The sequence below is a fragment of the Antechinus flavipes genome, chromosome 1 (assembly GCF_016432865.1).
Source record: "Antechinus flavipes isolate AdamAnt ecotype Samford, QLD, Australia chromosome 1, AdamAnt_v2, whole genome shotgun sequence".
Taxonomy (NCBI): Eukaryota; Metazoa; Chordata; class Mammalia; order Dasyuromorphia; family Dasyuridae; genus Antechinus; species Antechinus flavipes.
Genome location: NC_067398.1, coordinates 352,601,672 through 352,628,258, shown reverse-complemented (window position 1 = coordinate 352,628,258; position 26,587 = coordinate 352,601,672). Strand labels below are relative to the sequence as shown.

Below are 26,587 nucleotides of genomic sequence, written 5' to 3'. Positions count from 1 at the left end.
ATGGGAGAGAGAGTAAGTAGATAACATGTTGATGAAGCAGTATTTCCATCATTCAGATAAAACTGAAAGTCAATTAGCTTTAATGTGAAATTACAATGAATGGATAGAATTTGGAAAGAGAAGGGAAGGAAGCATTCTAGTAAAAAGATAAAATGGGCAAAACCATGGAGAAGGAAATATACATATACTTGGGGACAACATAGTTTGGGTCAGTATAAAACGGAAGAGAATGTTGCTGCTTCACCTGAATAATGAATTGATAATTTTTATATTTGTATATTTCAGGTATATAATGGTCGAGGACCAAATGGATCTCCAGGAAAAGCTTTTAAGGTACACCTTCAGCTTTGGGATACAGCTGGACAAGAAAGGTAACAACAACAACAATAAATGATAACAGTGTGAGCTCACCTTTATGTAGTACTTCATAATATAAAAAGCACTTTACTCACAACAAACAACCCAATGAGATAGATAGTAATATCATTTCTAATTACAGAACAGGAAAATGGTGTTAAGAAAAATTAAGTGATTTATCCATGATCACACAGCTTGGTCTCTAGCACCAATCCTCTCATTTTATTATAAGCAACATTATATTTTTTAACTTATAGCTATAAGTTTCTAATAATCCAAGACCTTCTTTTGAAAATTGTTAATATTGATGACTAAAAATACTGGCAATAATCATGGTTAAAATATAATAAAATATAAGTGGTTTTAGGTTTGCAAAGCACTTTATACTTATCTCACTCGATTCTTACACCAACTCTCTAGCTGCTATTATTATCTTCATTTTACAGATAAGGAAACATACTGAGTGGTTAAATGACTTACTGGTGGTGTCTTAAATAGATATAACTAGGAAGTACATATGGCAGGATTCAAATCTAAGTCTTAAGGACTTACAGATCAGTGCTCTTGCCTCATAAGTTACAAAAAAAATCTTTCAAAAGAGAAGCACCATGGATATAGTGGATGCAGAAATATCTGAGATCATCTCACTTCTGACACAGACATATCATTATCCCTGAAACTGAGACAACTCTCTAAGTTATAAGTGGATTATGACCAACCTTGTGGGAGGAAGTTCCTGTGTACAAAATCCAGTAGTTACTGCAAGATATAAAAATACACTATTTCTAGATAATTAAGTTAAGGGTTTTGATGCATAATTTTATTGCTATAGAGAACACAATAATGAGAAAACTCCCATCAATGTAGACTGATACTTTCTCTTCAACTTGGAGATTTACCAGGAGCACTGAGAGGTTAAATAACCTGACTGGGATTATGAGGCTAGTGAACCCAGGTCTTTCTGACTCCAATCTATGTACCATGATAGGCAGGCTTTCTCTCTTTAGATAATTATAGATAACTAATAAGTAGCCCATTCAGCTATCTTTGGCAAGCAAAATTGTGAAATGTTATCTTTATATTCTTCATGAAGATGACTTCTTTCAAGTTCTCTCTGGGCTTTTTTTTTGGTAGTAAGTAGGGGTGAACTCATGTAAGGATAAATGAAAAATAGAAGATACATATGTAAAGATGAAAATTTGCAAAGATAGTTTGAGAAAAAAAGACTATTAAGCCCATAGCAGGCTTATCTCCCATCCTTTCCATTATCCCTTAGAGCAAAATTTCTTAAAATCTGGTCACTACTCTATATGGTGGTCACATAACTGAATGCGGAGGATCATGAAAAATTTGGAAACAATAAAATATTCCACCAAGATTTAATTCTTTATGGAAAAATAAACACCTCCATCTCATTAAGTATACAAATTTGCTCTTATCTTTAATAGATGATAAAATTACCTATACACCAAAAAATAATTTTAAAATAAATTTCTTTATAAATTTTTATCAATAAATATTTGATTTGTATACCTTTGTTATACATTTATAAAGCCAGGATCATGTAAAAATTTCTCAGGTAAAAAGAGGTTACAAGAAACCCTGATTTAGAGGAACATTCTCTTCCATTTTATACTGACCCAAACTATGTTGTCCCCAAGTATATGTATACTTCCTTCTCCATGGTTTTGCCCACTTTATCTTTTTACTAGAATGTTTCCTTCCCTTCTCTTTTCATCTTTCTAAATTCTACCCATTTATTGTCATTTCACATTAAAGCTAATTGACTTTCAGTTTTATCTGAATGATGGAAAGGAAGCAAAGACATCCATCCATTATTATGAAGTCTTCAAGTTTCATAGGACAAGAGTACCCTTGTTCTTTTCAGAAGCAAAAATGACATTCCAACTTGCACTGGGAGGAGGCCCTTTCCTAGGGCCTAAAAATGTCTTGGCCAAAAACTTATTGTTTTAGAAATTTGAATGATTTGGCAAGGACCCTTCTACCTTAAAGGCATCTTTTCTGTGGTGTTGCCTAATTACTTAAATACATTATTGCTGTTTAATTTAATTTTACCTGTTCCTTTTTCTGACTTCTCTAACTAGATCCCTGAAGGCAAGGTTGCTATCATCTAATTTAATTCAATTCAACAAGTATTTATTAAGCCTTCCTATCTGTCAGGCATTGGTCTAGGTTGCTGACAATATGGAGACAAGGCCTTAATGTGAGGGATCCTTATCTGTAAAAAGCTTCCTTTCTATTAGTCAGGAAGAAAACATGTGCAAAATAAGTAAATATTTTTTTAAAAGTAAAAATGTTTGTGGGGAAGAAAATTAACAACTGAATAGATCAGGAAAATTTTTTGTAAGGAAGATTGAACTTGACCTGGACCTTAGAGGAAGCAAAAAAACCCAAAAAAACCAACAACAACAACAACAACAACAACAACAACAACAACAAAAAACCCAAGAGGCAGAGGTGATGAGGAAGATCATTTTAAATGTAAAAGACAGAATGTGAAAAAGCAGGAACCAGGGGATGGAATGTCATGAATAGAGAACAGCAACATAGCAGCTTAGGTACAATGTAGACTCTGTTAATAGAGAACCGTGATCTCATTCTGGGTGAAAGGATGCACTGTGTATACTTTGGTCCTCTCCCAGAGCCACCTATGAAATCTCCTCTCAGTGTTCTGGGTATCCTGAAGCATTTGCTATAGAAGCCAGATTGTGGAATACCAATTCAGTAGGACACAAGACTCTCTTCACCTAAAATAGGAAGAAAAAAAATTAAAGAAGGTCCTAAGACCTATCCCTTGACCTTATGGTTTCTCACCAGTCACCAGAAATAAAGGAATTACACTGAAATCCCTCAAGAATAACTAAGGTAAAAGAGCCCTTTTTTGTTGATAGGCTTTTTTGAATGCTTCTGAAAGTAATGAAATTTTCTTCATCATGAAGAAGGATTGCCACAAGCCATGGGATATCTATGTATGTTCTATCATCTCGACTTACTTTAAATATTATCACAATTCTAGAAGCAAGCTTTCTAGCGTGTTTTCTATGGAGAGGTTACATAAGCTGTACAAGTTGAGGGATCTGCATATATACCATTTCTTACTGTTGCTAATTTGTTTTCCAGTCATACCCTATCTTTCATGACTTCATTTGAGGATTTTTTGGCAGAGATCTTGTCATTTTCTTCTCCAGCTCATAAATGAGGAAAGTGAGGAAAATAAGAGTTAAGTGACTTGCTCACGGTCACATAGCTAATGAGATTTGAACTCAACATGATGAATCTTTCTGACTTCAGACCCAGCACTCTATCCACTATGCCATCGAGATACTTCATGTATACCAGACCTTCGTGATAATATTAAAACCAGATTATGATGGGCTTTAAATATCCAACAGACGAGTTTGTATTATAATGAAACTTCTATTGCAGGGAAGTGACATGGCCAGCCCTCCGCTTTAGAAATATCAATTCCCTTTTAGCTATGTAAAGGATAAATTGGAGAAGGAAAGGTTAGAAGCAGGAAAATCAAATAATCAATTAGGGGGCTAATTGCAATAATCCAGGCAGAAAGTAATGAAGATACAAACTAGGGGGCTTAGAGTATGAATAGGAAGGAGGGATTGAAGACAAGAGACATGGAGACAGAATTAACAAAACGAGATTCTCAAGTGATTGGGTAGGAGAAGTGAGGGAGTCAGGAAAGTCAACAAAGAATTTTGAGTTTGTGAGTCTATGTGCTTGTAAGGATGGGTGGTAGTACCTTGGGCAAAATGGGAAAGAGAAGTTTCTTGTAGGGGAGATATTGAGTGCTTCTTTGGACATGTTCATCTGAAATCATTCATCTTTGTATCTCCCATGACAAAGTGCCTTGCACAAAGCAGGCACTCAGATACCTGTTTATTCATTGAATTTGAGGGGGGCTATTTGTTATCCAGCATACTATATAAATGTGTGTTTTGTGTTACCAGTACTAGTCTGGAATATGATCAGTCTGAGTCTTAGAAAGTATCGATTTGCACTGAGCAAATCACACAGACCTCTCTTAGGTCTTATTTTCCTCATCTGTAAAAATAAGGGGACTAGACTATAGCAATTCTAAGGTCTACTTCCTTTCTTAGTCTATATTCTAATATAATGGAAAAGCTTAGTCAGAAATGCATTTTCTTGGAGAATGCCTTAAAAAGGTTAATTCTTTTTATTTTTAAATGGTCCTTCATTTTCTAGATCTTATATACTTGCCCTTACTCTTCTCTCTGCCTCTTCCTTAGATTTTTGAGATTGTAAATCATTCAGTTTTTGAAACAGATTTAAAATACTCATATTTAGGTTTATAAATATCAAAGGTGCTGAGATTTCTTCTGCTTTTTTATCTTAAACTGTGAGGTCTTTGAAGATTTCATCAGTAATCATGTTTGCTTTGAAATTATAACTCAGAGTCTTCATGTGTCAGTTTTATTATCACAGAACATACACTTTTTGGATTTTATGAAAACAGGAAAATGCTGCTCCCATGAGTAATGGTGTTCTCTACATAACCCAGCCAAGTAGAAGAGATGTTTTGTCTTGTATCCTTACAACTGCTGCTCTAGGAGGCAAAGCAGGGAGAAAACAGGGAACAGTCTTAGTTATTCATTCTTTCATTGAGAATTCTTCTGTGATTTCATACATGGCATGTTTGTAGAATAGCTAAGCAAGGCTGATAGTCTCACATAATCCAATTGCTGTGTCCATGGTGTGTACCACCATAATTTCTATGTGGTTGTATCTTTGAAAAAACATGTTGCCCTTAAAGAAAAAGTCATACCCTTCAAGTAAATCTACTTGGTGATTCAAATAGAGTGATGGTGAATCTCTGGGATATGCTTTCTTTATCCTCATAAAGAGTAATCATGTGAGATTCACTACCATCCCCAGTGTTCCAGCTAATCCAAGCTACTAGAGTAATTAAATCAGTTATTTGGCCAGTTAATAAACATTTATTAAGTACTGACTCTATGCCATGCACTGTGCTTTCTATTAAAGCAATGGTCAGTAAAAAAAAAAAAAAAAACCACTTAGCATTGCTGAGATAGTCTGAAGTCAAATTTAGATGTAACATGGCAAAAAAGGTGTTTCTTCTGTTTATTTCTGCCAGAATATCTTTCTTTTTTAATCTATGACAAGGAAAATCTTCATTTGCAAATAAAGATCATTCAAATATTTCTCTATTTTCATGCCTTCATGTTAAAAATATAATTTTAATTTGCTGTAATAATTCAGTGTTTAAGACTTTGTATCCTCCACCTTTGTCTTTAGGCTCTTTGCCTTTCTTCTTTCTATTGTGACAAATAATCTTTCTTCCTTGTTCCAACAATCAGAGTACATAGCCAAATTCTCATTCATTCATTCTATCAATCATTTATCAAAGATTTTTATCTTGTGCTTTACTTTATTTTACTTTGCTATCACTGTGGAACACGAACACACACACATGCACACTGTGGTAAATGGTAATTTCAGAGCAACACATCACCAAACACAGAATAGATGAGTTTAGTTAAACTGGAGGTAACCCAAAGCAAAGGAAGTCATCAAAATCAAATTTAAACTTTCTTGTAAAGAATTTCAAGGTTTTCTATCTCTACATTTAGAACTAATGCAAACTGAATAGTCTTTCCTTGTGTACCATCTCTAGTCCTGTGAAAATTTCTGCAATCTGATTTCAAAGTAAGAGAAGGTATAAGAGGAAACCTGGTATAATAGAAGAAGTATCAGTTAGAAGAGTTGAACTCGTTGGTAAAATAAACATCTACTTGGCTTCTTTTAAAGGGCTGTTGAGCAGTAAAGTGCTTTATATAAATTGTTAAAGATGACTTAAATGTGAGCTATTGTTATTGTTTGTTGAGTGACTCCTTTACTGTTGCTAACACTCTTTCACTTTGCTTTTTGACAGATTCCGAAGTCTCACCACAGCATTTTTCAGAGATGCTATGGGCTTCTTATTAATGTTTGACCTCACCAGTCAGCAAAGCTTCTTAAATGTCAGAAACTGGATGAGTAAGTCAGACCAACTAACTTGCTTTGATTGCTCTAGAATCTGTCTTACGAATTTGTATATTTCATTGATTTACCTGGATTTCACTACATCACTTCTCGAATATAGAAGCATTTTCAAGATGGAGTCTTAATTGACAAACTCAGTAGATTTCTCAGCCTTCTTCCTCCCCCCTCCCTATAAATTCCTTTTTTCATCTTCCTTCCAGTCTGATTTTTTTGATACCATTCTCTCATGTTAATCCTTTCCATCTGGCCATTCCATCTCTGTCTCCTTTGTTAAGTCATTACCCATGGCCCACCTCATAACTATGAGACTTTGTCCTGGGTTTCTTTATGTCTATCCTCTCAATAATCTTGACAGCTCCAATGAATTAATAATTATCTCTTTATGACTCACAAATCTATGTATCTGCCTCTAGCCATCAACTGTCTATTGGACATTTTCAATCACATATAGTCCTCACATGTCAATATATCCAAAACAAAACTTAATGGCTTTTCCTCAAAATTCACCCTACTTGTGAACATCTCTATTTCTGTCAAAGGTCCCAGGATTCTTCCACGTTCCCAGATTCACTCTTATGGTGTCATCTTTGATTTCTCATTCTCTTTCACTCCATATATCCAATCAGCTGCCAAGTTTTGCTAATTCTGCCTTTAAAACCTCTCACCTCTATACCCTCCTCAAACCACAATCATTCTACTTCAGGCCATGATCACCCCTCAGCTGAGTTATTTCAATAACTCCTTTATTAGCCTTTTGTATCCACTTTCTTCCCTCTCCCACTCCAGTCTCTAGATACTTATTTTGGTGATATTCCTAAAACATAGGACTGATCATGTCACTCTTCTGCCCAAAAATTTCTGGTGGTTTCCAGTTTTCTTTATAACCACATTTATACTCTGTTGTGTCATTTTAAGCTCTTTGAAATCTGGTTCCAGCCTTACTTTCCAGACTTATTACATAAAAATTGCTCCATGAAGTCTTCTCTTAATCCAAATTGTCTTACTTTCTGTTTTTCACACATAATATTCCATTTCGCTGCCTGTTTCTATCCCATGCCTAAAATGCTTTCCTTCCTTATCTCTGCCACTTAGAATCCTTGACTTCCTGCAAAATTAAGCTCAAATATCATCTTTATTCTCTATATGAGGCCTTTCCCGATCACTTCAGCTATTTCTCCTTTCTCTGTCATCTACTAATTTGTATTTACTTTGTATGTGTATTTTTTTTATTTATTCATATATGTACATGTTGTTTCCCCAATAAAAGGTAAGCTACTTGAGGTCAAGGAATGTTTCACCTTTGTCTTTCTATCACTTTGCCCTAGCAGAATGTCAGGTACGCAGGATATGGCAGGTAACAGTTTTGCATCATCATCCCTGGTCATCCAAGATGCTGATCTTTGTATTGGTGCTGCATTACTGGCAGAGAGAGCATATTTGTCTTTTTGACCTCTTAGAAAGATTTCTGGCATTGCCATCAAATGTACTTATGAGACTAGTTATCTCAATTGAAAAGCCACTAATTCCATTTCTTTAGTGTGCCCTTGAGTACCTCTTTAAACTAATTGAGCTGGCATCTACAATATGAAGCATGGAGAGGGCATGAGAGAAAGAAGCTGGGTATATGCTGAGTGGGAACACTTACTCCTCAAATTTACATGCACTTCTTGGTTAAATGGGCTTGGAGCAGAGCTTAAGAGTTACTGACCACTTTATGAGAAGCACTTGGGCATTGTGTGTGTGTGTGTGTGTGTGTGTGTGTGTGTGTGTGTGTGTGTGTAAATGGAAATCAAAGCCTGTTTTATTGAACAGATGATTAAATGAGAAAGAACTATGTCTGAAAAATGATTCCCCAAGTTTCATGATTGCTTGAATTTATTAAGAATTTAGAATAATATCTAAGGAATGATTTGAGGTATGGGTTACAGAGGATATTTCACAAGAACAACATTTGGTTGGTACCATGGATAATTTTTCTTTATAAGGTTTGGGAGAAAATATTTCAATGAATTTGAGATTTATCAGTAGAGAAACTTTTAGTCCACAGGGCCAAAACTCCCATATTAAAGCTTATATATGCCACTGGTTAAATATTATGGTCATCATTTCACCATTTTTCTGTAAAAACATTTTCTTTTTAAAATAAATTTTAATGTATTTTGTTTTTCTGCAAAGAGTAATAATTTGATTTTTTCATTACCTACTCTTATTCCTGTAATTTCGTTTTCCTCTCTTATTGCTAAAGAGATTTCTAATTTCTAATACAATATTGAATACTAACAATGATAGTGGGTAACCTTGTTTCACTCCTGATCTTATTAAGAATGGTTCTAGTTTACCTCCATTACATATGATAATTGCTTTTAAATAGGTGGTACTGATCATTTTAAGGAAAACTCCAATTATTCCTATATTCCCCAGTGTTTTTAATAGGAATGGGTGTTGGATTTTGTCAAATGCTTTTTCTGCAAAGTCATTTAAATTCTCAGGGCTTCAGATTTATTGTTGTTGTTCAGTAACATCTGATTTATATATCTCCATGGAATATATCACACCAATACTCTCCATAAGAGTTTCTTGACAAAAAAAGTAGAATGGTTAGCCATTTTGGTTGAAGTAAATAGAGGTTCACTTACTTGACCAGAGTCACATATCTAGTAAGTATTTGAGGCTGGATTTGAACTCAGGTCCTCCTGATTCCAGACCTAGCACTCTATACACTGCACCATTTGGCTGCCTTTTACAGGTTGCTCATCAGTAAAATGATAAGATTACATATAATGGCCTTGCAAGATCCTTTTCAGCGCTGAATCTATGAGTTTCTAATATAGAAGTCATCAGGACCAAACTATATCTGAACAGAACTGTTCTACTCAACCTCATCTCTATGAAGTGATCACCTAGCTTCTGACTTCTTGTGATGGACAATTCAAAACCTATACAATGAAGCTTTTTCCTCCTTCAGAAAACTCAAATTGTTAGGAAATTTTTCCTAATATTGAGCTGTAATAGTTATATTGTAGTTTATCTATTCATTTTTCCTCTGGCTTTAATATAAAATCATTGCTTTGGAGCTAGAAGTAATCTCAGGTGAGATTATTTTTCAGGTGAGGATACAAAGCTATGGAGTAAAGTGACTTGCTCAGTGGCAGAGACAGTAGTTGAACTTATCTGACTCAAAATCTGATGTGGCTTTTTTGCCCACTCCCTTACAATGCCCACTTTGAAAAATTTTTGTTATGTTTAAATTTTATTTATTTTATTCTGGAGTTACGAACTCAAACAAGCATTTTAAAAAAAAAAAATTTTATTTAATAATAACTTTGTATTGACAGAATCCATGCCAGGGTAATTTTTTACATTATCCCTTGCACTCGCTTATGTTTCGATTTTTTTCCCCTTCCCCCCTCCACCCCCCCCCCCCGCCCAAGATGGCAAGCAGTCCTATAAATGTTAAATATGTTGCAGTATATCCTAGATACAATACATATTTGCAGAACCGAACAGTTCTCCTGTTGCACAGGGAGAATTGGATTCAGAAGGTAAAAATAACTCGGGAAGAAAATCAAAAATGCAAATAGTTCACATTCGTTTCCCAGTGTTCCTTCTTTGGGTGTAGCTGTTTCTGTCCATCATTTATCCATTGAAACTCAGTTAGGTCTCTTTGTCATAGAAATCATCTTCCATCAGAATACATCCTCATACAGTATCGTTGTCGAAGTGTATAATGATCTCCTGGTTATGTTCATCTCACTTAGCATCAGTCCATGTAGGTCTCTCCAAGCCTCTCTGTATTCATCCTGCTGGTCATTCCTTACAGAGCAATAATATTCCATAACATTCATATACCACAATTTACCCAGCCATTCTCCAATTGATGGGCATCCATTCATTTTCCAGTTTCTAGCCACTACAAACAGGGCTGCTACAAACATTTTGGCACATACAGGTCCCTTTCCCTTTTTTAGTATCTCTTTGGGGTATAAGCCCAATAGAAACACTGCTGGATCAAAGGGTATGCGCATTTTGATAACATTTTGGGCATAATTCCAGATTGCTCTCCAGAATGGTTGGGTTCGTTCACAACTCCACCAACAATGCATCAGTGTCCCCGTTTTCCCGCATCCCCTCCAACATTCATCATTATTTTTTCCTGCCATCTTAGCCAATCTGACAGGTGTGTAGTGATATCTCAGAGTTGTCTTAATTTGCATTTCTCTGATTAATAGTGATTTGGAACACTCTTTCATGTGAGTGGTAATAGTTTCAATTTCATCATCTGAAAATTTTCTGTTCATATCCTTTGACCATTTATCAATTGACCATTCTTATAAATTTGAGTCAGTTCTCTATATATTTTGGAAATGAGGCCTTTATCAGAACCTTTAACTGTAAAGATGTCAAACAAGCATTTTGATAACACAGTAGAATAGAAAAAAAGATGTACATAAAACTACAAATCTATTACATATAGCATGCTATTCCTTTTAAATATATAATAAAGTTATAATATAATTTTCTTTTTTTTCTCTTCCCCCCTGCCCTAAAGAAATCTACCATTAGACATAAACACACACACACACACACACACACACACACACACACACACACACACACACACACACACAATCATTCTATAAATACTTCTATTTATCAGTTCTTTCTCTGAATCATCTTAGGTCAGCTTACTTTTTCAGTTTGCTTAAATAATACTTTATATCCCTAAAATTTACCATTGGAAAGGAGCCCAAAAATTCTAAGCAAATACCATCAGAAATCATTTTTAACAAATGGTTCCTGAGGAGAAGAAATAAATATTTTTCTTCTTGTTAAAACTCACTCTTTGATTACAAAGTGGTCTATGAAATTTTTAGGAGTCCTAAAAAAAATCTGCTTTTTATCTCTATCACTATGGCCTCTGAGAGAGAGAACTTTTTTTCAAAAGTATAGATAAAGTGTGATATTTTCATCCTCTCAGATAGAACTCTGTCATTAGTTAATTAATCAATCAAACATTTATTAAGTGCTATTATGTACCAGCCACATGCTGAAGATGTAAAAAGAGGTAAAAGATAGCCCCTTCCTTCAAGGAGCTTACTATCTCATCTTTATATTTACTTTCCTTTTGGGAATTGTAAAAGCCGAATTATGGCCAGTTGCAAAAGGAAATAGCAGACTTTGTATGGATATGTGTGTGAATATATATGTTCATGAACATATTGTGTGCTTCCTCATGCATTTATGTAGGTTGGAGGTTATTATTTTGGTTAAGCATTTAGAAAATAAGCAGTCACATGTGACTGATGTTGATATTGTCTGCTTTCTTTCCAAGGCCAATTGCAAGCTAATGCATATTGTGAAAATCCAGATATAGTATTAATTGGCAACAAGGCAGATCTTTCAGACCAGAGGGAAGTCAACGAACGGCAAGCCCGAGATCTTGCAGACAAATATGGGTAAGACTGTAACTGTGAAAATTCACCCCATCTTTCTGGCTGTGGTATAAGAACCTAGATTAGGGCTCTTCCTTGGGATCCCTGATACATGAGTCAAGACTCACTGGTGGAGTATATGAAGAGGAACTCCTTCACTATTATAAGACTTCTAGAGGAACTCTAGGAACAGACAGAAGAGGCAGCCCCAGCCCTGGTCTGTGACTAAGCTGATTCTCTAATATCAAATCTTCCTTTTTGAATCATTGGGGTTTTGTTTGATAGATAAATTTGGCACAATTAACCATTAGAGTATAGGTAGGAAAGCCTTGAGGAATATGGGTATCCTAATGCCTAACTAGTTCTTAGAACAGACACATTCAATAACCTCCCGATTGAGGATCATTAAGCTTTAGTTTAATGTCTCTACACTTGCACAAATTAGCATTCCCCTTCCTGCTCTCAGGTTCCTCAGCTGTAAAATGAAAGGACTAAACTAGATGATCTTGGAGGCAGATGAATGGCATGGTGAACAAAGTGCTGGATTTGGAGTTAGAAAGACCCAAATTCAAATCCTGTCACAAACACTAGTTATAATTGTCTATGACAAGCCATTTAACATCTATTTGCCTCAGTTTGTTCAATTATAAAATGGAGGTAATAATAGTATGACCTCATAGAGTTAATTCTGAGGATCTCACTTGATAAAATATGTAAAAGCACTTTGCAAACCTTTATGTGCTATATAAAAATTAGATATTAGCTCTTCGCTACAGTTCTAATATCATTTGACTTGTTTAAGAAAAGAAAGATGGCAGCAATCATGATATTGTTGTGGTCTTTTTCTCTTCCTGTGGGAAATCAAGATGATATTTCCCAACCTATCAGGCAAAAGATCTATCAGTATTTTCTAACTTTTCCTGAATCTTTAAAAAAAAAGTTATGTGATTGTATTACCTGTTGGAAGTTTATGATGACTTTCTCCCACCTCTCATGAGTATTTGTTGTCTGTTATTGTTACTGGCAGCATACCCTATTTTGAAACCAGTGCAGCAACAGGGCAGAATGTGGAGAAACCTGTGGACACACTTCTGGACTTAATAATGAAGCGCATGGAGCAGTGTGTGGAGAAGTCACAAGTCCCTGATGCGGCCAATGGAGGAAATTCGGAGAAGCTTGAAGGAAAGAAACCAGCCGAAAAAAAATGTGCTTGCTAGACTTCACCTTTTCAAACTGAGAATCAAGAACCTCACCCAAATAGTTTATCAGAAAATGGTTGACAAGCCACATGATTGATGAGTGGGCCTTGCACAGATACATTTTCTTTTCTTTTCTTCCAGAGAATGAATTTTTAAACATCATCATGATCATCAATGTTCAGTGGGACTGAATTATGAGCTATAAGGCCCAACAGTTCTGAGTCTGAATTTTCCCAACATAATCTTTTCATCAGGGACATTCAGTCAATTTTTTGATTATTTTGTTGTGTTTTTTTTTTTTTTAATTTTAAAAGAAGCATTGAAATCCTCCAAAAAGAAAATGAAAATGTTATGGAGCCTAAAATCAGAAAGAAAGGAGATCACTTTTTTTCTATGAAAGAGGAATAGTAAATTAATTGCTGAAGAAGAACATGAAAAAGGGCATTTCTAAGATTGTTTTCACTTATATTGATATTAATGATTCATACTTTTGTGTTTGCATTGGTAATAATGTATTAGCTGAAGAAAATCTGCAAGTGAAGAATTCTCTGGGGTTCATTAAAACTGACCTTATTATAGGCACACAGTATGTAGCTTGCCCTACTAAATTACTGATAAGGTGACTGGAAAGATGAATATCTAACTTTTGATTAAATCCAGGGAATTATGTGATAATGTCAATTCTGTGTTCCTAGTAAATGGCAGGTAGAAGACAACTGAACTAGAGAGTATGACATATAGGCAAAATAAGCAACCCTCAAAAGGGCAAAAAAAGTTTGACACTAGCAGGTACTGAAAGGAGAAGCATAAATTGTAGCTTGCTAAGAGAGCATTATAACCAGACTTCATGCATGTTCAAGTTGAAATTGATGTTACTTTTGGGGGTGACAGTGAGAATTCTAGAGCTTCCATTTCCAGTGAAAGATCTAGAGGCAATATAGTGTTCATTTAGCAGCACATTTTATTTTTTCCACTAAATGTTATTCAGACAAATGAAGTTTCTTGTTCTTAGAATACTGTAATTAAAACTCATCCTAACTGTTCTTTGTAGAATGAAACAGTGAAATATGTTGATTTGTTTTCTTCAAAAGTAAAAACTGATCACTGTTTGTAGAGAATTTAAAAAGTCACAAACATCCTGAAAGATACTTTTTTCTGCCACTTGATCCTTTTTGTCAAAAATGCCATTCTAACTCATTCAATGCAGAACTCCTGAAAAACAAAAAGTTTGCTTGGTTCCCTTTGAATATGCAAATCTTCAGTAAGGCTATGAAGACTATATCATGACTTGGTTCAATATTTACTTTTAATCCATGCTTTTATTTTTACCTTTTTCAAGGAAAATGCAAAGACATATTTGAGGAAGGGAGAATAAAACTTACTAAAGTTGAATTCATCCCACCATTGTTTCACAGGGACTGGTTTATCTTTATGGCTAAGCTATTATAAGATTTCATCCACAGTAATGCTATTATAAGGTCATGATAAATAAACACATTAAAACTTTCCCAAGGAACCTCATTATTTATACAATATTCTAGTCACTCTTAACTATGAATTAGGTGCCTGATGAATATATTCCTTTATTTAATAAAGATCTTTAACCTTTTTTCTCTTTCTGTCAAGAGAAGATAACCTTTTGAAAAGGATTTCTCATTCCTGCTGCTCATAAGGCACATGAGCAAATGAAGACTCCTCAAGAGCTATCTATGTAATATTGTCACCTTAAGTCCCATCTTTCCTAATGTCCCTCATTTCCTTCAGGATTTCGCTCTAACTCATCCTACCCTACCCTCAGTTTACCACAACTATTACTGACTTTCAAGAAAGCATTTGTCTTCCTGTCTTTGGGGTGGAACAAGATTAAAATAAAACCAATAGTATCTGCTGGGAAACATTTAAATATTGATCTGCTGATGAAATTCTACTTTTCATTCCCACCTGCTACCAATTTCTCTCACTCCTTTCCAGTCTCTCACATCATTACTTAGCTTTTTTAATGCATTGTCTATTTTCCTTCTTCAGATGAGCCTTCCCTATGACATTTTGTATTCTTCTGAAGGGTGGGAAAGGAGAAAAGGTAATGATTACTCTCTTCTCTCAGACAAAAACAGTTTTCTGCATCCTACTTACTAACAATGTCTTCTCTAGCCATTCCCATTTCCTTTTAATGCCTGAGGTTTTCAATTTTTATTCTTTTTTTGCCTCTGCATTACTCTGATAGAGAACAGTCAACTTTTATAAGGTCCAAAAAAGCTGTGCATGCAATTAGACTTGATTTTATGTCTATTTTTATTCATAGTCCCCATATGGCCACTTAAGTTTAGGGGGTCTTTGTGCCAAAAACTATTCTCTGATAGGGAATGGAGTGGAGGTCAACATGCCAATAAAACTTTTGAACCCAAACTTGAAGTAGGAGGTCAGAGGAGGGAAGGAAGGACATGGGCAGATGGCTGGGGTGTGGGCAGTCTTTGGAAAGGAGCAAACTATGATGAATAATTTAAAACTACTATTTCACCTTCTGTTTGTAGCATCCTCTTTGGTGTACACACACACACACACACACACATACACACACACACACATACACGATGTTATTTTGATTTGTAATTCTGTCCCTTGCTCATTATTCACTTTATTTTGGCACCAATGGATGATAAGACTTTTTTTCCCCCCTCTAGAGACATTATTTTGAAAAATTCCTTAAAGCAGCAACATAACCCTGTGTTTTGGGGAGAAAAGTAAACCAACATGGAATTCTAGCCTCTTTAAAATCCCTAGGCAGCCAAGTATTTCTTAGTCACCAACGCAATGTTTTTTTTTGTTTTTGTTTTTGTTTTTGTTTTTTTTTTTTTTTTGTTTGGTTCTTTATTTTTTTCTTTCAATGTCTCTGATTAGATTGTTGTATTGTTGGAATTGTCCAAAAAGTATGTGAAGCTCTTTTTTCCAGTGTAGAAATCATCTCTGTGGGGAATCTGCACTGTTTCAATGTTTACGTTGTTCTTACCTGGTGCCTCAGATACCTCTGTGACCAAAATTGGCTTCATCTACATGGTATATTTTTGGTAATACTGTACTACTGGACAGCTTCTCTTGGAGTTTCTTACAGGGTTACAGAACTCTCGACAGTAACTCCAACCTGTCATAAATCTCTATCAAGCCCACCTGTCATAAATCCATCTTGCTGAAATTTCCAATCTTCATTTCCTTGCTAATAGAATTCTGACCAGTTAAATGTACCCCCCATAATTAAAGTTAAGAATTATCCTTCAAATGGCAAGACCTTTTGTGAAAATGGGTTGAGCAGAGTTGGATTGCAAATTCTCTTTTTCTCCATTTTGGGAATAGTAAACTATTGTGGATTAGCAGTCAGAAATCCAGAATGCTTTCTTTACCATGAAGGATTCTGAGCAGTCAGTCTCCAAACAAAGCTATTTGGGGAACTTTGTAGATAGTCAGCAACCTAAATCATCCTGCTTTCACTCTGTGTTAGGGTGTTGGCTATTTCTTACTGCCAAAACCCCCCAAACAAGCAAACAAATAAAAACAAAGATTACTGTTTTCAAATATGTTTGAGCAAGAATATTAACTCTGAATACATTTATCACAACCTGATCAGAAGGGCTGTGTTAGTTGAATTGCTATGTTTCAGTAGCTATGCTTTTGTCATTCAACTAAATACACTGGCTTGTATTGCCAAAGTATCCATTTGGAATGCTTTGGGTGAGGTTTGGGATAAGTACTTCATAGAGAGAATTCTTATTTTTGATCTTTGTGAGAGGGAAGCCAACTGTGGAGAAGGACAATATTTTTCTGTGAATCAAAGAGTATTTTAAAATTCTGAATAAAGTGGATTTGAAGTTAGCCAAATGTTTCTTTGTACTTGAAATTCCCTTGAATTTGAAAGGACCTAATTTGCTTGATCAGGCCTTGAAATAAGTTGTTTAAAAAAAAAAAAGTTAAGTTCCACAAGGAAATTCCAAGAAATTCATGGGACAAAATTATGTAATAAGTGCTTCATTTAATTAATGATTAAGAGGCATGAGTTCTGCTCTCCAGCATGCTCAATGATCACAAAGGCCAGATAACTTTTCTATATCTTTTGTTACTTATGCATGTATCTCACATAGAAAGTATGAAATAAAGCTTTTTGGAGAGAGGGATGTGATGTAAAATTCAAGATATAAATGCAGTAGGCATTTCAGATTCTTGATCTAGGGAAAAATTTTGTTCTCTGATCCGGGAAAGTCTGACCATTGGATTTATCCATCAAGAAAATTATCTTTTATTTCTAACTTTGGATTATTTATGGAATCAAATTTTTTTTAATCTAGGTTGTATCTTTTGGTAAAGCTTTTCCATTTTCAAGAGAATCTATAATATCTAAGGAGATCACTTAGGAATACATTACAGATTTTATTTCTTTCTTAGATTTTATAAAAGATGGTGTGAGCATACACGAGGCAGGGAAAAGGGAAGAATGCTAAAGAATGGCTTGAACAGGGCACTGGATGGAGGGTATTGTCTGTTAGTTGAAAGGTATCCAGATGTTTGACGAAACCATGAAAATAATGATTTAGTATGACTGCCTAGAAAGTTATGTTAGTTGTGCAGATTTTTATTTATTTTACTGCCTTAGGACTCTTTGTGGAGACAACAAAATTTGGGATTATATTTGTGTGGCCAGAGATGAATAAAGAAACATTTTGTTTAAGTATATGTGTTTAGGGCTAAAAAAGAGCTATGTTTAAGGAATTAATTCTATGTAGAATAAAAGATATTGCCAGAGAGCTATTTTATAACAGATGTATGGAAAATATTTATCAATCACTTTTCTTCCCCAGATAACTATTCAATGGGAGGAGGGATCGGGTGAGATGTACAAATAAAAGAATTATTTCACTACTGGATTTGCAGTTTGCTATATTTGGAGAATATTTCTTTAATTCTATGTGAATGATGTTTTTCTTTTCAATAATATTCTTGAGGGACTCGAGGAATAGCATTCCAAAGACCTTTTTCAGTGATGTTCATGTTCAAAGCTAGATGTATTTTTTCCACCTTCCCATTTGAAGAAAAGGTCATAATAAAACTCAATTTTGTAGCTGTGAGACTGAATAACAGAATGATTCTAACAATGACATTTTTAGAAGAAATTTCCAAATAAGTCACATTTTGGTAGAAGTTTTAAAATTTTGTTTCTCAGGCAGAATAGTTCAGTAGAGAGGGCATTGGACAAGTTGGAGATCTTCCCTGCCACTAACTGGCTGGTCATTTGGCAAATCACATCTATTTTCTTAACTACAAAATGATTACATGACTTCTAAGGTTTAATCTCTGCTTTCTTTTATTCAGCTGAAAGTTATTGGCAATGACCCATCACCCTCATGTAGTCTAATATCCCAGGAATAGATTGAGCATGAGCTGAGGTTTCTGTCCTTAATGATTATTTTATTGTACAGAGTGGCTGTTGTCCTTATTAATTGCTGTTAGCTGACACAAAAAGCTATTTATCTTGGTGGCAAAACAATGTGTTTAAGCTTTCTTTTCAGTTATACTATGGACTATTTTTAAAAGCTATTTTGAATGCTAAGGACAATCCAGGCCATCTCTACTATCATGTACATATACCTGAGGTGTAGAGAACACTCAGGGTGGAAATTCCCCCCACCAATGCAGATTTTCAATTCTTTTGCAATTAGAGTTGCCAGGGCACTTGAACTTTAAGACACCCAGTGTTAACTGGATCATATAGCCAGTAAGTGTCAAAAATGGGACATGAACCCAATTCTTCTAGACCCTGAGGTGGTGAAGGACAATAGTCATGAGTTCAACCATTAATGTTGAAAAATGGCAAGATAAGGAAAATAAAATCACTTGAATGGAAACCTTAGTACTTTTAGAGAGGCTACCCACCTTGGGCCTCCTCATTTGATCTGTGTATACTTCTTTTCTAGTACTGCAAAATAAGAGATGAACTCTCCTTCATCTTTTATTTCCTAATGTATTTCCTTCAAAGCTGCCGATTACATTATCTTAAAAGTAAATGCCAATGTGGTAAAACTCCTCATTGTATAATAGGGCTTTTTGTGAACTTATCCATGTAAGGCTGTATCTGAAATTATTTATGAAAACTAATTTGTCTTACTCTATTATGTTTTAAAGATAACTTGTTTTGACTGTTACAGTCAAGTGTTTTGCTGTTTCCCGAATTTACTCTTAGATAATGTTTTCCTGATGTTGAGTTATCTTGTGCCTTGTTTTCTTGTTTTACGTTGGTCTTCACAAGTCCATAGATGTTTTGTATTGGTATTATGAATGTAATTTAAACCCTTTAACATGATATTTTCTCTCTATATGCCCCTCAGTAGATTGTGGTGCCTGACACATCATTTTATTGTACCAAAGTTCCTGTGGCTTAAAAAAAAAAATTGTCCAATGAATTACTGGTGTCTGGGTTTGAATAATATGGTCAAGGAATGTATCCTGTGATTGTTTCTGCACTTTTCAAATAAAAATGCATTTTTACCAGTTGTGTTGAGTACCTAGGGAAAGCATATTCCCAAGTTTAAGTTGGGAATAAATGAGTGGTATAAGACAATTAATGAAAAAGGATAAAAATGAAACTTCATCCTACAAGTGACAGAATCTTCTTGGGACCCACCAAACTACTGGATTCATATCCATATCATCTTATTATTCATGAAAAATAAATCAACCAAAAAGCATATATTAAACATTACACGCGGAGCTGTTTTAAGCATCAGCAATTAAAAAACAACTAAAAAAAACCTCATAAAAAGAAAACTTTGAGGTGCTTACATTCTAATTAGACAACATTCACACACACACTCCTGATATATACAGAAGAGGTACAAAATAAATGTAGAGAGAAAGCTAATCCTCTTGTATGAAGTAGCCATTAATCTGAGTCTTAAAAGAATCCTGGGATTCAGTGTGGTGAAAAAGAATTCAATCATGAGAAATGACTATGCAAAGGAATGGGATGGGAAATGGAGTGTAAGGTGTGAGAAACTGCAAATAGACTGTAGTCTATGATTGACTATAGGGTGAAAAGGAGTAATGTTATGGAGATTGGAAAAATAAACAAGGGGCCAGAGAAGGCTAAAAAAAGGACTTTTATTATTTGATCTGAAAGGTGATTGGGAGTAAGTAGAGTTTATGGAGTTGGGGAGGGGTGCATGACATTGTCAAGATTTATACTTTATGGAAATCACTTTGGCAACTATATAATTGATTAGCTAGGATACAGAAACATTTGGCAGGGAGATCAATGAAGAGGTTAAAGAAAATAGTCTAGGTGGGGAGTTAAAGTATGGCCTTTGCTAGAAAACTTGTTCCATGTTTTAAAATTTGCTTATAATTGGCCCATTGCAATGCTCATTTTCATAAAACTGGATCTTTTTCCCCAGAAATTAATAAGGTGCAATTAGCCAAAAGAACAATTAATTTTCACTACCATTATCCAAAAAGGGTAAAAGTGGAAGCAAGCAGTATAGTTGATTTGATATAGATATATAGTGATATATAAACACTTACATGCACATATATGTGTGCTATGTATGAGCACACACATATAAGTAATATATACACATTTGAATATCATATATTTATGTATCTGCACATATAGACATATCCACATGTATGGTATGGTTAACATATACTGCTATATAGTCGATATAGAAGTGTGTATATAATTAGGTAGTGCAGTGGATAAAACGCTAGACCTGGATTCAGAAAACCTCAGTTCAAATCTGATCTCAGATACTTCCAGGTTGTATGTCCCTGGATAAGTCACTTCACTCTGCCTCAGTTTGCTCATCTGTAAAGTGAGCGGGAGAAGAAAATGGCAAATCATTTCAGTATCTTTGCCAAGAGATTCCCAAATGGGTTCACAAGAATTAGGCATGATTCAAACAACTGAACAATAATGAATTTTTGGAATATATGTGTGTATATACACACACACCAGTAGCAATCAGATTGTTCCTCACTGCCAGAAATATGTATTTCTCCCTTGGTTCTATCTTAATTAATGCAATGTAAGTCACTGCAGTGTCAAACTGCCTGAAATAGTCAGAAATGTACCCATGCTGAGAAATAGGGCATCCTGACATTAAATCTCTGTCCACAAAAAAATAGGCATTCTGTATTTCACCATGGTACACATAGGTTATTAAATTCATAAGTCCGTTGATTGAAGTATTATGACTTCTGGCATTATCATGGAGAAAATTTTCTCAGATGTAAAATGTGGGGGTCGAGCTAAATGATCTTTCAAATCTTTTTGAGTCTATGATCTTATAAATTGAAAGTATGAGTACAGATGTCAAAAAATTTTTAAAATAATTGACTATATTCTTCAACGAACAAAGAAAGAGAAATGGTAGACTTCACAGAGTGATATGCATACACCTTTGTGACAATCTGGTTTCTGGTAGCTTCAGATAATAGTTTAGTTGCATACAGCCCAAGAAATAAAATAAAGTAAATGTCACATACCTGAATTTAAGTCTGGCTGTAGATGGGAACACTTTGTGGTACAGACCTTTGTAAAAATGGGCTTAACTCATCTTTATGTGTTCTGTCTTTGGATCACTCTACAGGTCAAGAAACAGAAACAGAGAATGCATAGGGCAAACCAAAATTGAGTCCATTTTTCAGTGGAGAATTTTATTTTTTGATCAAAAAGTAGACTATTTTTATTGACAGTTGCATGCTTTATATATACACAGAACTCTATTATCCTTCTTTCACCTTGGTAAAATGACACACCCAGATCCTCTCCCCCAGTAAAGGCAGCTAAGTGGGGCAGTAATAGAATTCTTGATTTGGAACCAAGAATACCAGAGTTCAAATCCTTCCTCTGACATTTGAAAGCCAATTGCCCCTGGGCAAGTCACTTAACCTGTTTACTTCAGTTTCCTTATCTGTTAAAAAGGTAAGGATGGTAGCACCTACCACTCAGCTATTATGAGCATCCAATTGCTGCAGAACTATACTTTCATTCACAAAGAAACTTTCCATGTGGAAATTACCTCGTCAATCCAAGCATTTATTTTTTAAAATAATATCATCCCTAATTACATGTCAAAATAAGTCTTACCATTTGGGTTTTTTTTTTCTTTTAAGTTTTAAGTTCCAAGTTCTATCCTTCCCTTCTCTCTCCCTAACATAGTAAGCAATGTGATAAAATTTATGTATGTACAATTATGTAAAACATTTCCAGTAGTCATTTTGAGAAAAAGAAAGGGGGGGAGAGGGAAGAAGAAGGAGGAGGAAAAGGGGAGGAAGGAAGGAAGGAAAGGAGGAAGGGAGGGAGGGAGGAAGGGAAGGAAGAAAAGAGGGAGGGAGGGAGGAAAAGAGGAAGGGAAGGAGGGAAAAAGGGAAGGAAGAAGAGAAGGAGGGAGGGAGGGAGGAAAAGAGGGAAGGAGAGAAAGGGAGAAGAAGGAAGAGAAGGAGGGAGGGAAAGAGGAAGGGAGGAAAGGAAAGGAGAAAAGGAAAGAGGGAGGGAAGGAGGAAGGGAAGGAGAGAGGGAGGGAGGGAAGAAGATATGAACAGAGGGAGGGAGGGAGGGAAGAAAAAAAGGAGGGAGGGAGGAAGGAAGGAAGGAAAAAGAGGAGGGGAAGACAAGCAGGAATGGGGACTAAAGGGAAGAAGGGAAAAAGTATGCTTCAGTCTGTGTTCAGACAACATCAATACTTTCTCTACAGGTGGATAGCATTTTTCATCATTAGTCTTTTGGAATTGTCTTGGATCATTGTATTACTGAATCTAGAACTATTTAGACATTTATAGTCTTATTCTGGGACATTTAGAGGTTAAATGATTTGTTCAGGGTCACACTGTGACTCAGGCTGTGAGTCAGTAGGGAGGCTTGAACCCAGGTCTTTAAAGATCTAACCCCTCTTCACAATTATACACCGCTTCTTTTTTCGTTTAAGCAGCATTGTACTCCAGGATAAGCAGGAGAAAGAAAGAAGGCAAAGGAAAGAAAGTACAAGAGTGCATGTGTACATCTTGTCATTGTTCTGTCTTGTGCTAGTCATGCCCCTGATGTCATTGGTCCTCTTCAAGAAGTACCAGCCACGACGAAGAGACTACAGCAGTGTGAGCACCCATAAACACATGCACATAAATGTTGTTGTTGCCCGTTATAAAGAAGTGACTAAAAACTGAGGGCTGCTAGGTGGCGCCATAATGCACAGAGTATCACACCTGGATCCACAGACTCATCTTCCCGATTTCAAATCTAGCCTCAGATACCTGCTACCTGTGGGATCCTGGGCAAGTCACTTAACCCTGCCTGTCTCAATTTCCCCATTTGTAAAATGAGCTTCAGAAGGAAATGGCAAACCACCCCCCAATAAATGAGATCATAAATTGTTGGAAATGACTGAACAACAACAAAAAAAATCTATAAATTAGTATAGAATTATGCCAATCTTTAAATATGAACATTTCTTACAATTTAAGCATTGCTATAAGTAGAAAGCTAACTTCAATCAGAAAGACAGCACTTAAGGGCCACCTATGAATCCTACTGGGCTGAGTGATCTTAGCTAAATTACTCACTCACTCTCTGAGTGCCTTCAGCAAACTCTCCAAGACTAAATTGCAGAGAATGGGCTGCATTGGAATATGCAATTTCCTTATTGGAAATTCATTATACCAAAGAAAGCATAGGTTCAGGCAAAAACAATTTCTTTTTTTTTTAATTGGCAATATAAGATCTCAGCAGAATGACTTTTCTGTATGCTAAAATGTGTATCACCAATGATATTTAAAAAACCATATAAACTTTCCTAGCCCCAACCCAAATTTGACTTTGCAAAATACTGATTGCAATTCTTTACTTTGAGGTTAGTAGGGAAAGGATAAAGTATAGTCCTCCGTGCCAATAAAATGTTCTCTATGCTATGCTCAGAGTATAAAACAGTTTCTGTGAGCCCTGTCAAAATTTTTTCAGATAAAAAAATCTGTTTTCTGTAGACATTACAATTTTTAAACTTTTAAAATAATTGCCTTTTTAAAAAAGGCAATCCTGAAAAATACGATGCAGGAAAAGCAGCATGTGTCCAAGTTATGGCCCTTCTTTTGCTACTATAAAATTTAAAATGCAGTTCTGGATCACTCCTGTTTATATTAGCCTAATTCTAAAAAAAAGAAATTGCTGCTCATTTTCTCAAGAAAACTGAAGTACCATCTAATAGATTTCAGTTCCTAGTTCATAGGATATATTAGAGTATCTATATCCATTTCAAAGCACTAAGCTAGGCCCAGTATTTTTACATAGTAAAATAAAATGAATATGGAGAGTGAAACCAAGATTCCAACAAGTTAAATCTGTGTCTTTTAATATGAAACCTTAGAAAACAGAATTCAGCTGGAAGTCACTGGGTTAAGTCAAACTGATGATCTCTTAACTGAACATATCTGAAATCTAAAATTATGTATTGACAAGAGAACCAGTACCTAAAGGCAATAGATATTCTGCATGTGGATAAATAATATTTCCCTATCCATAAGGCAAAAGTTTCCATCCACATGTGCCTAAGAAGGAATGCTAAAAACACTGAATCCTTGAAAAAGTCCTGTATTTAAAATTACGTACTTCCTGTGGAACACCAGCTTAAGAGTAGGGTCTTCTGTATCCTAATATGGAGTGTCTCTGGCTTCAGAAATCTGAAAAGTTTTCTGTAAGTCTACTATTTTATAGTTCATATGATCACCTGGGTTGTCATCAGTTTGTTATAGAAAAAGCAAAGAAATGGGTGTTTTCCATAGCTATAACATGCCTTAAGGCATGTTCCAAGACACTGTGGCTCCAAAGGAACAAAGACTTATGTCCTAGAAAGTGACACCAGAAAATGAACATGAAAAAAAAAAATTGAATTAAAAGTCACAGCAAATACTGATGACAGCTTCTGGGCTATTAGTATAGGAAAGAACTGGTTCTAAAATTTAATTTTAACACAGTGTCTCCATCCATTTGATATTTTACATTTTAAGCAGGAGTGACAGGATCAGATTTGCAGTTTAGGAAATGACTCAACCTACCTATTCCACCTTCATTTTACAAATCAAAAAAAATAAGTACTATTTTGGTGGATTTACTTAAAAACATATAGAAATTATAGCTGGAAGACAGTTTCTTTATTTGTAGTGTGAAACTTAGTCTCTGAGGCCTGAATTTAGTTGACCTACTCAAGTCCAATAGAGTAAGTGAATGAGCTGGGGTCTGAATCCAGATCTTCTGTCTCCTAATCCCCTATCTTATACTATCTCCTTTTATAATGAACTATGCAATTGGAGGGGGGAGGACCATTTCTTATTAGACACATTCTAGTTCTTAAAGATTTCTTTAAAATCTAAGAGTTAAATATATGCTATCACCTTTTTCATTTGATGTCATTCCTAACAAGAACAATTATTTACAAAATGAAGTTGACAATCTTTGACCCGTCAGGCATTCAAGTTGCAATCTTGATTCTAAGTAATGCAGCAGAATATGATAGCACAGAAATTTATTTAATGGTCCTTTAGGAGCTCCTAGTGCTTCCTGTTCCTTATCCAAAATATCCCATTCTCAGAGTGTCATTTCTTGGTGGATTGGAGGCTTCTGGGCAACCAAATTTCCTTTTACCATTGTAAGAGGATCATCTCCCATATCAAATGAAAACAAACTGCAGTGATTTGCAATTATAATATACAAGGTTCTATTTTACATCCAGTACGCCAAGTTTGAAAAGAGAATCAAGTGTTTTTCCATGGGGAAGAAGCAAATTTCCCTATTAGTTCAGGATGGTAAAATCCCAGCACTGGGGAAGGAGTGCTGTTCCTCAAATGCTTGTCTGACTGCTCCGAGCATTCTCTTCCCACCAAGCAGAGGAAATTTCTTTATAGAAGCCACCCCTGGGTAACCTTTGGAAGATCAGAGACAGCAGCAAATTAACATTCTCATTTAGACTATGTTTTTTTAAATATATTAAATAGTAAATAGTTCAGAAACAGAGGCCATCATAATAAGAAGTCTTTCAGAGTCTGGAGCTCCCGTAATTCAACACATGTTCAAGGTTTATTTCCGTAGTCTAATTAGCATCAGATAGGGAGAGGTATCTTCAGCCATGAATTCACTGTAGAAAAAAAAAAAAATCACATAAGGTTAATGAAACCAGTGAGAGGTCCAAGATAAAACTTTTAAGTTGCAATCAGTCGCTACTGATTTTTGTGGCTTATTCTGCCTTCCTCCAGGTTGTTAATTGACCATCTCTGACCAACTCTACTGGACACTCTGGTCAGTTCACAGAATACTGGCCCATACTGTCATTTAATTGTCCAGTTGGCCACCTTTTATTAAAAAAACAAAAAACAAAAAACAAGAGACCATGCTTTGAAACATTAATGCTGTGATTTTTCTCAACCATAATAAAATATTTTTAAAGTTTTAAAACATAAATTAAGACCATTAAACTTATGCTTCATAAAAACCTTGGAGATTATTTTGTCTAATCTTTT

At 35.2% G+C, this 26,587-nt stretch overlaps 2 protein-coding genes across 8 annotated transcripts in view; one reads left to right on the top strand and one right to left on the bottom strand.

Annotated features, from left to right (window-relative positions):
- RAB27B (RAB27B, member RAS oncogene family) overlaps positions 1-14,555 on the top strand; it is a 205,837-nt gene extending 191,282 nt beyond the window's left edge. For all 5 annotated transcript variants that reach the window (XM_051969607.1, XM_051969606.1, XM_051969605.1 and 2 more), the window contains 4 exons: positions 286-371; positions 6,308-6,411; positions 11,750-11,873; positions 12,877-14,555. In XM_051969607.1, coding sequence (XP_051825567.1) covers positions 286-371; positions 6,308-6,411; positions 11,750-11,873; positions 12,877-13,066 — 504 coding nt within the window. In that variant the 3' untranslated portion in view covers positions 13,067-14,555. The remainder of the gene's footprint in view (positions 1-285; positions 372-6,307; positions 6,412-11,749; positions 11,874-12,876) is intronic.
- A 7,161-nt stretch (positions 14,556-21,716) lies between these two features.
- The window catches only part of CCDC68 (coiled-coil domain containing 68), a 79,715-nt gene continuing 74,844 nt past the window's right edge, over positions 21,717-26,587 (bottom strand). For all 3 annotated transcript variants that reach the window (XM_051969600.1, XM_051969599.1, XM_051969601.1), the window contains exon 11: positions 21,717-26,205. In XM_051969600.1, coding sequence (XP_051825560.1) covers positions 26,148-26,205 — 58 coding nt within the window. In that variant the 3' untranslated portion in view covers positions 21,717-26,147. The remainder of the gene's footprint in view (positions 26,206-26,587) is intronic.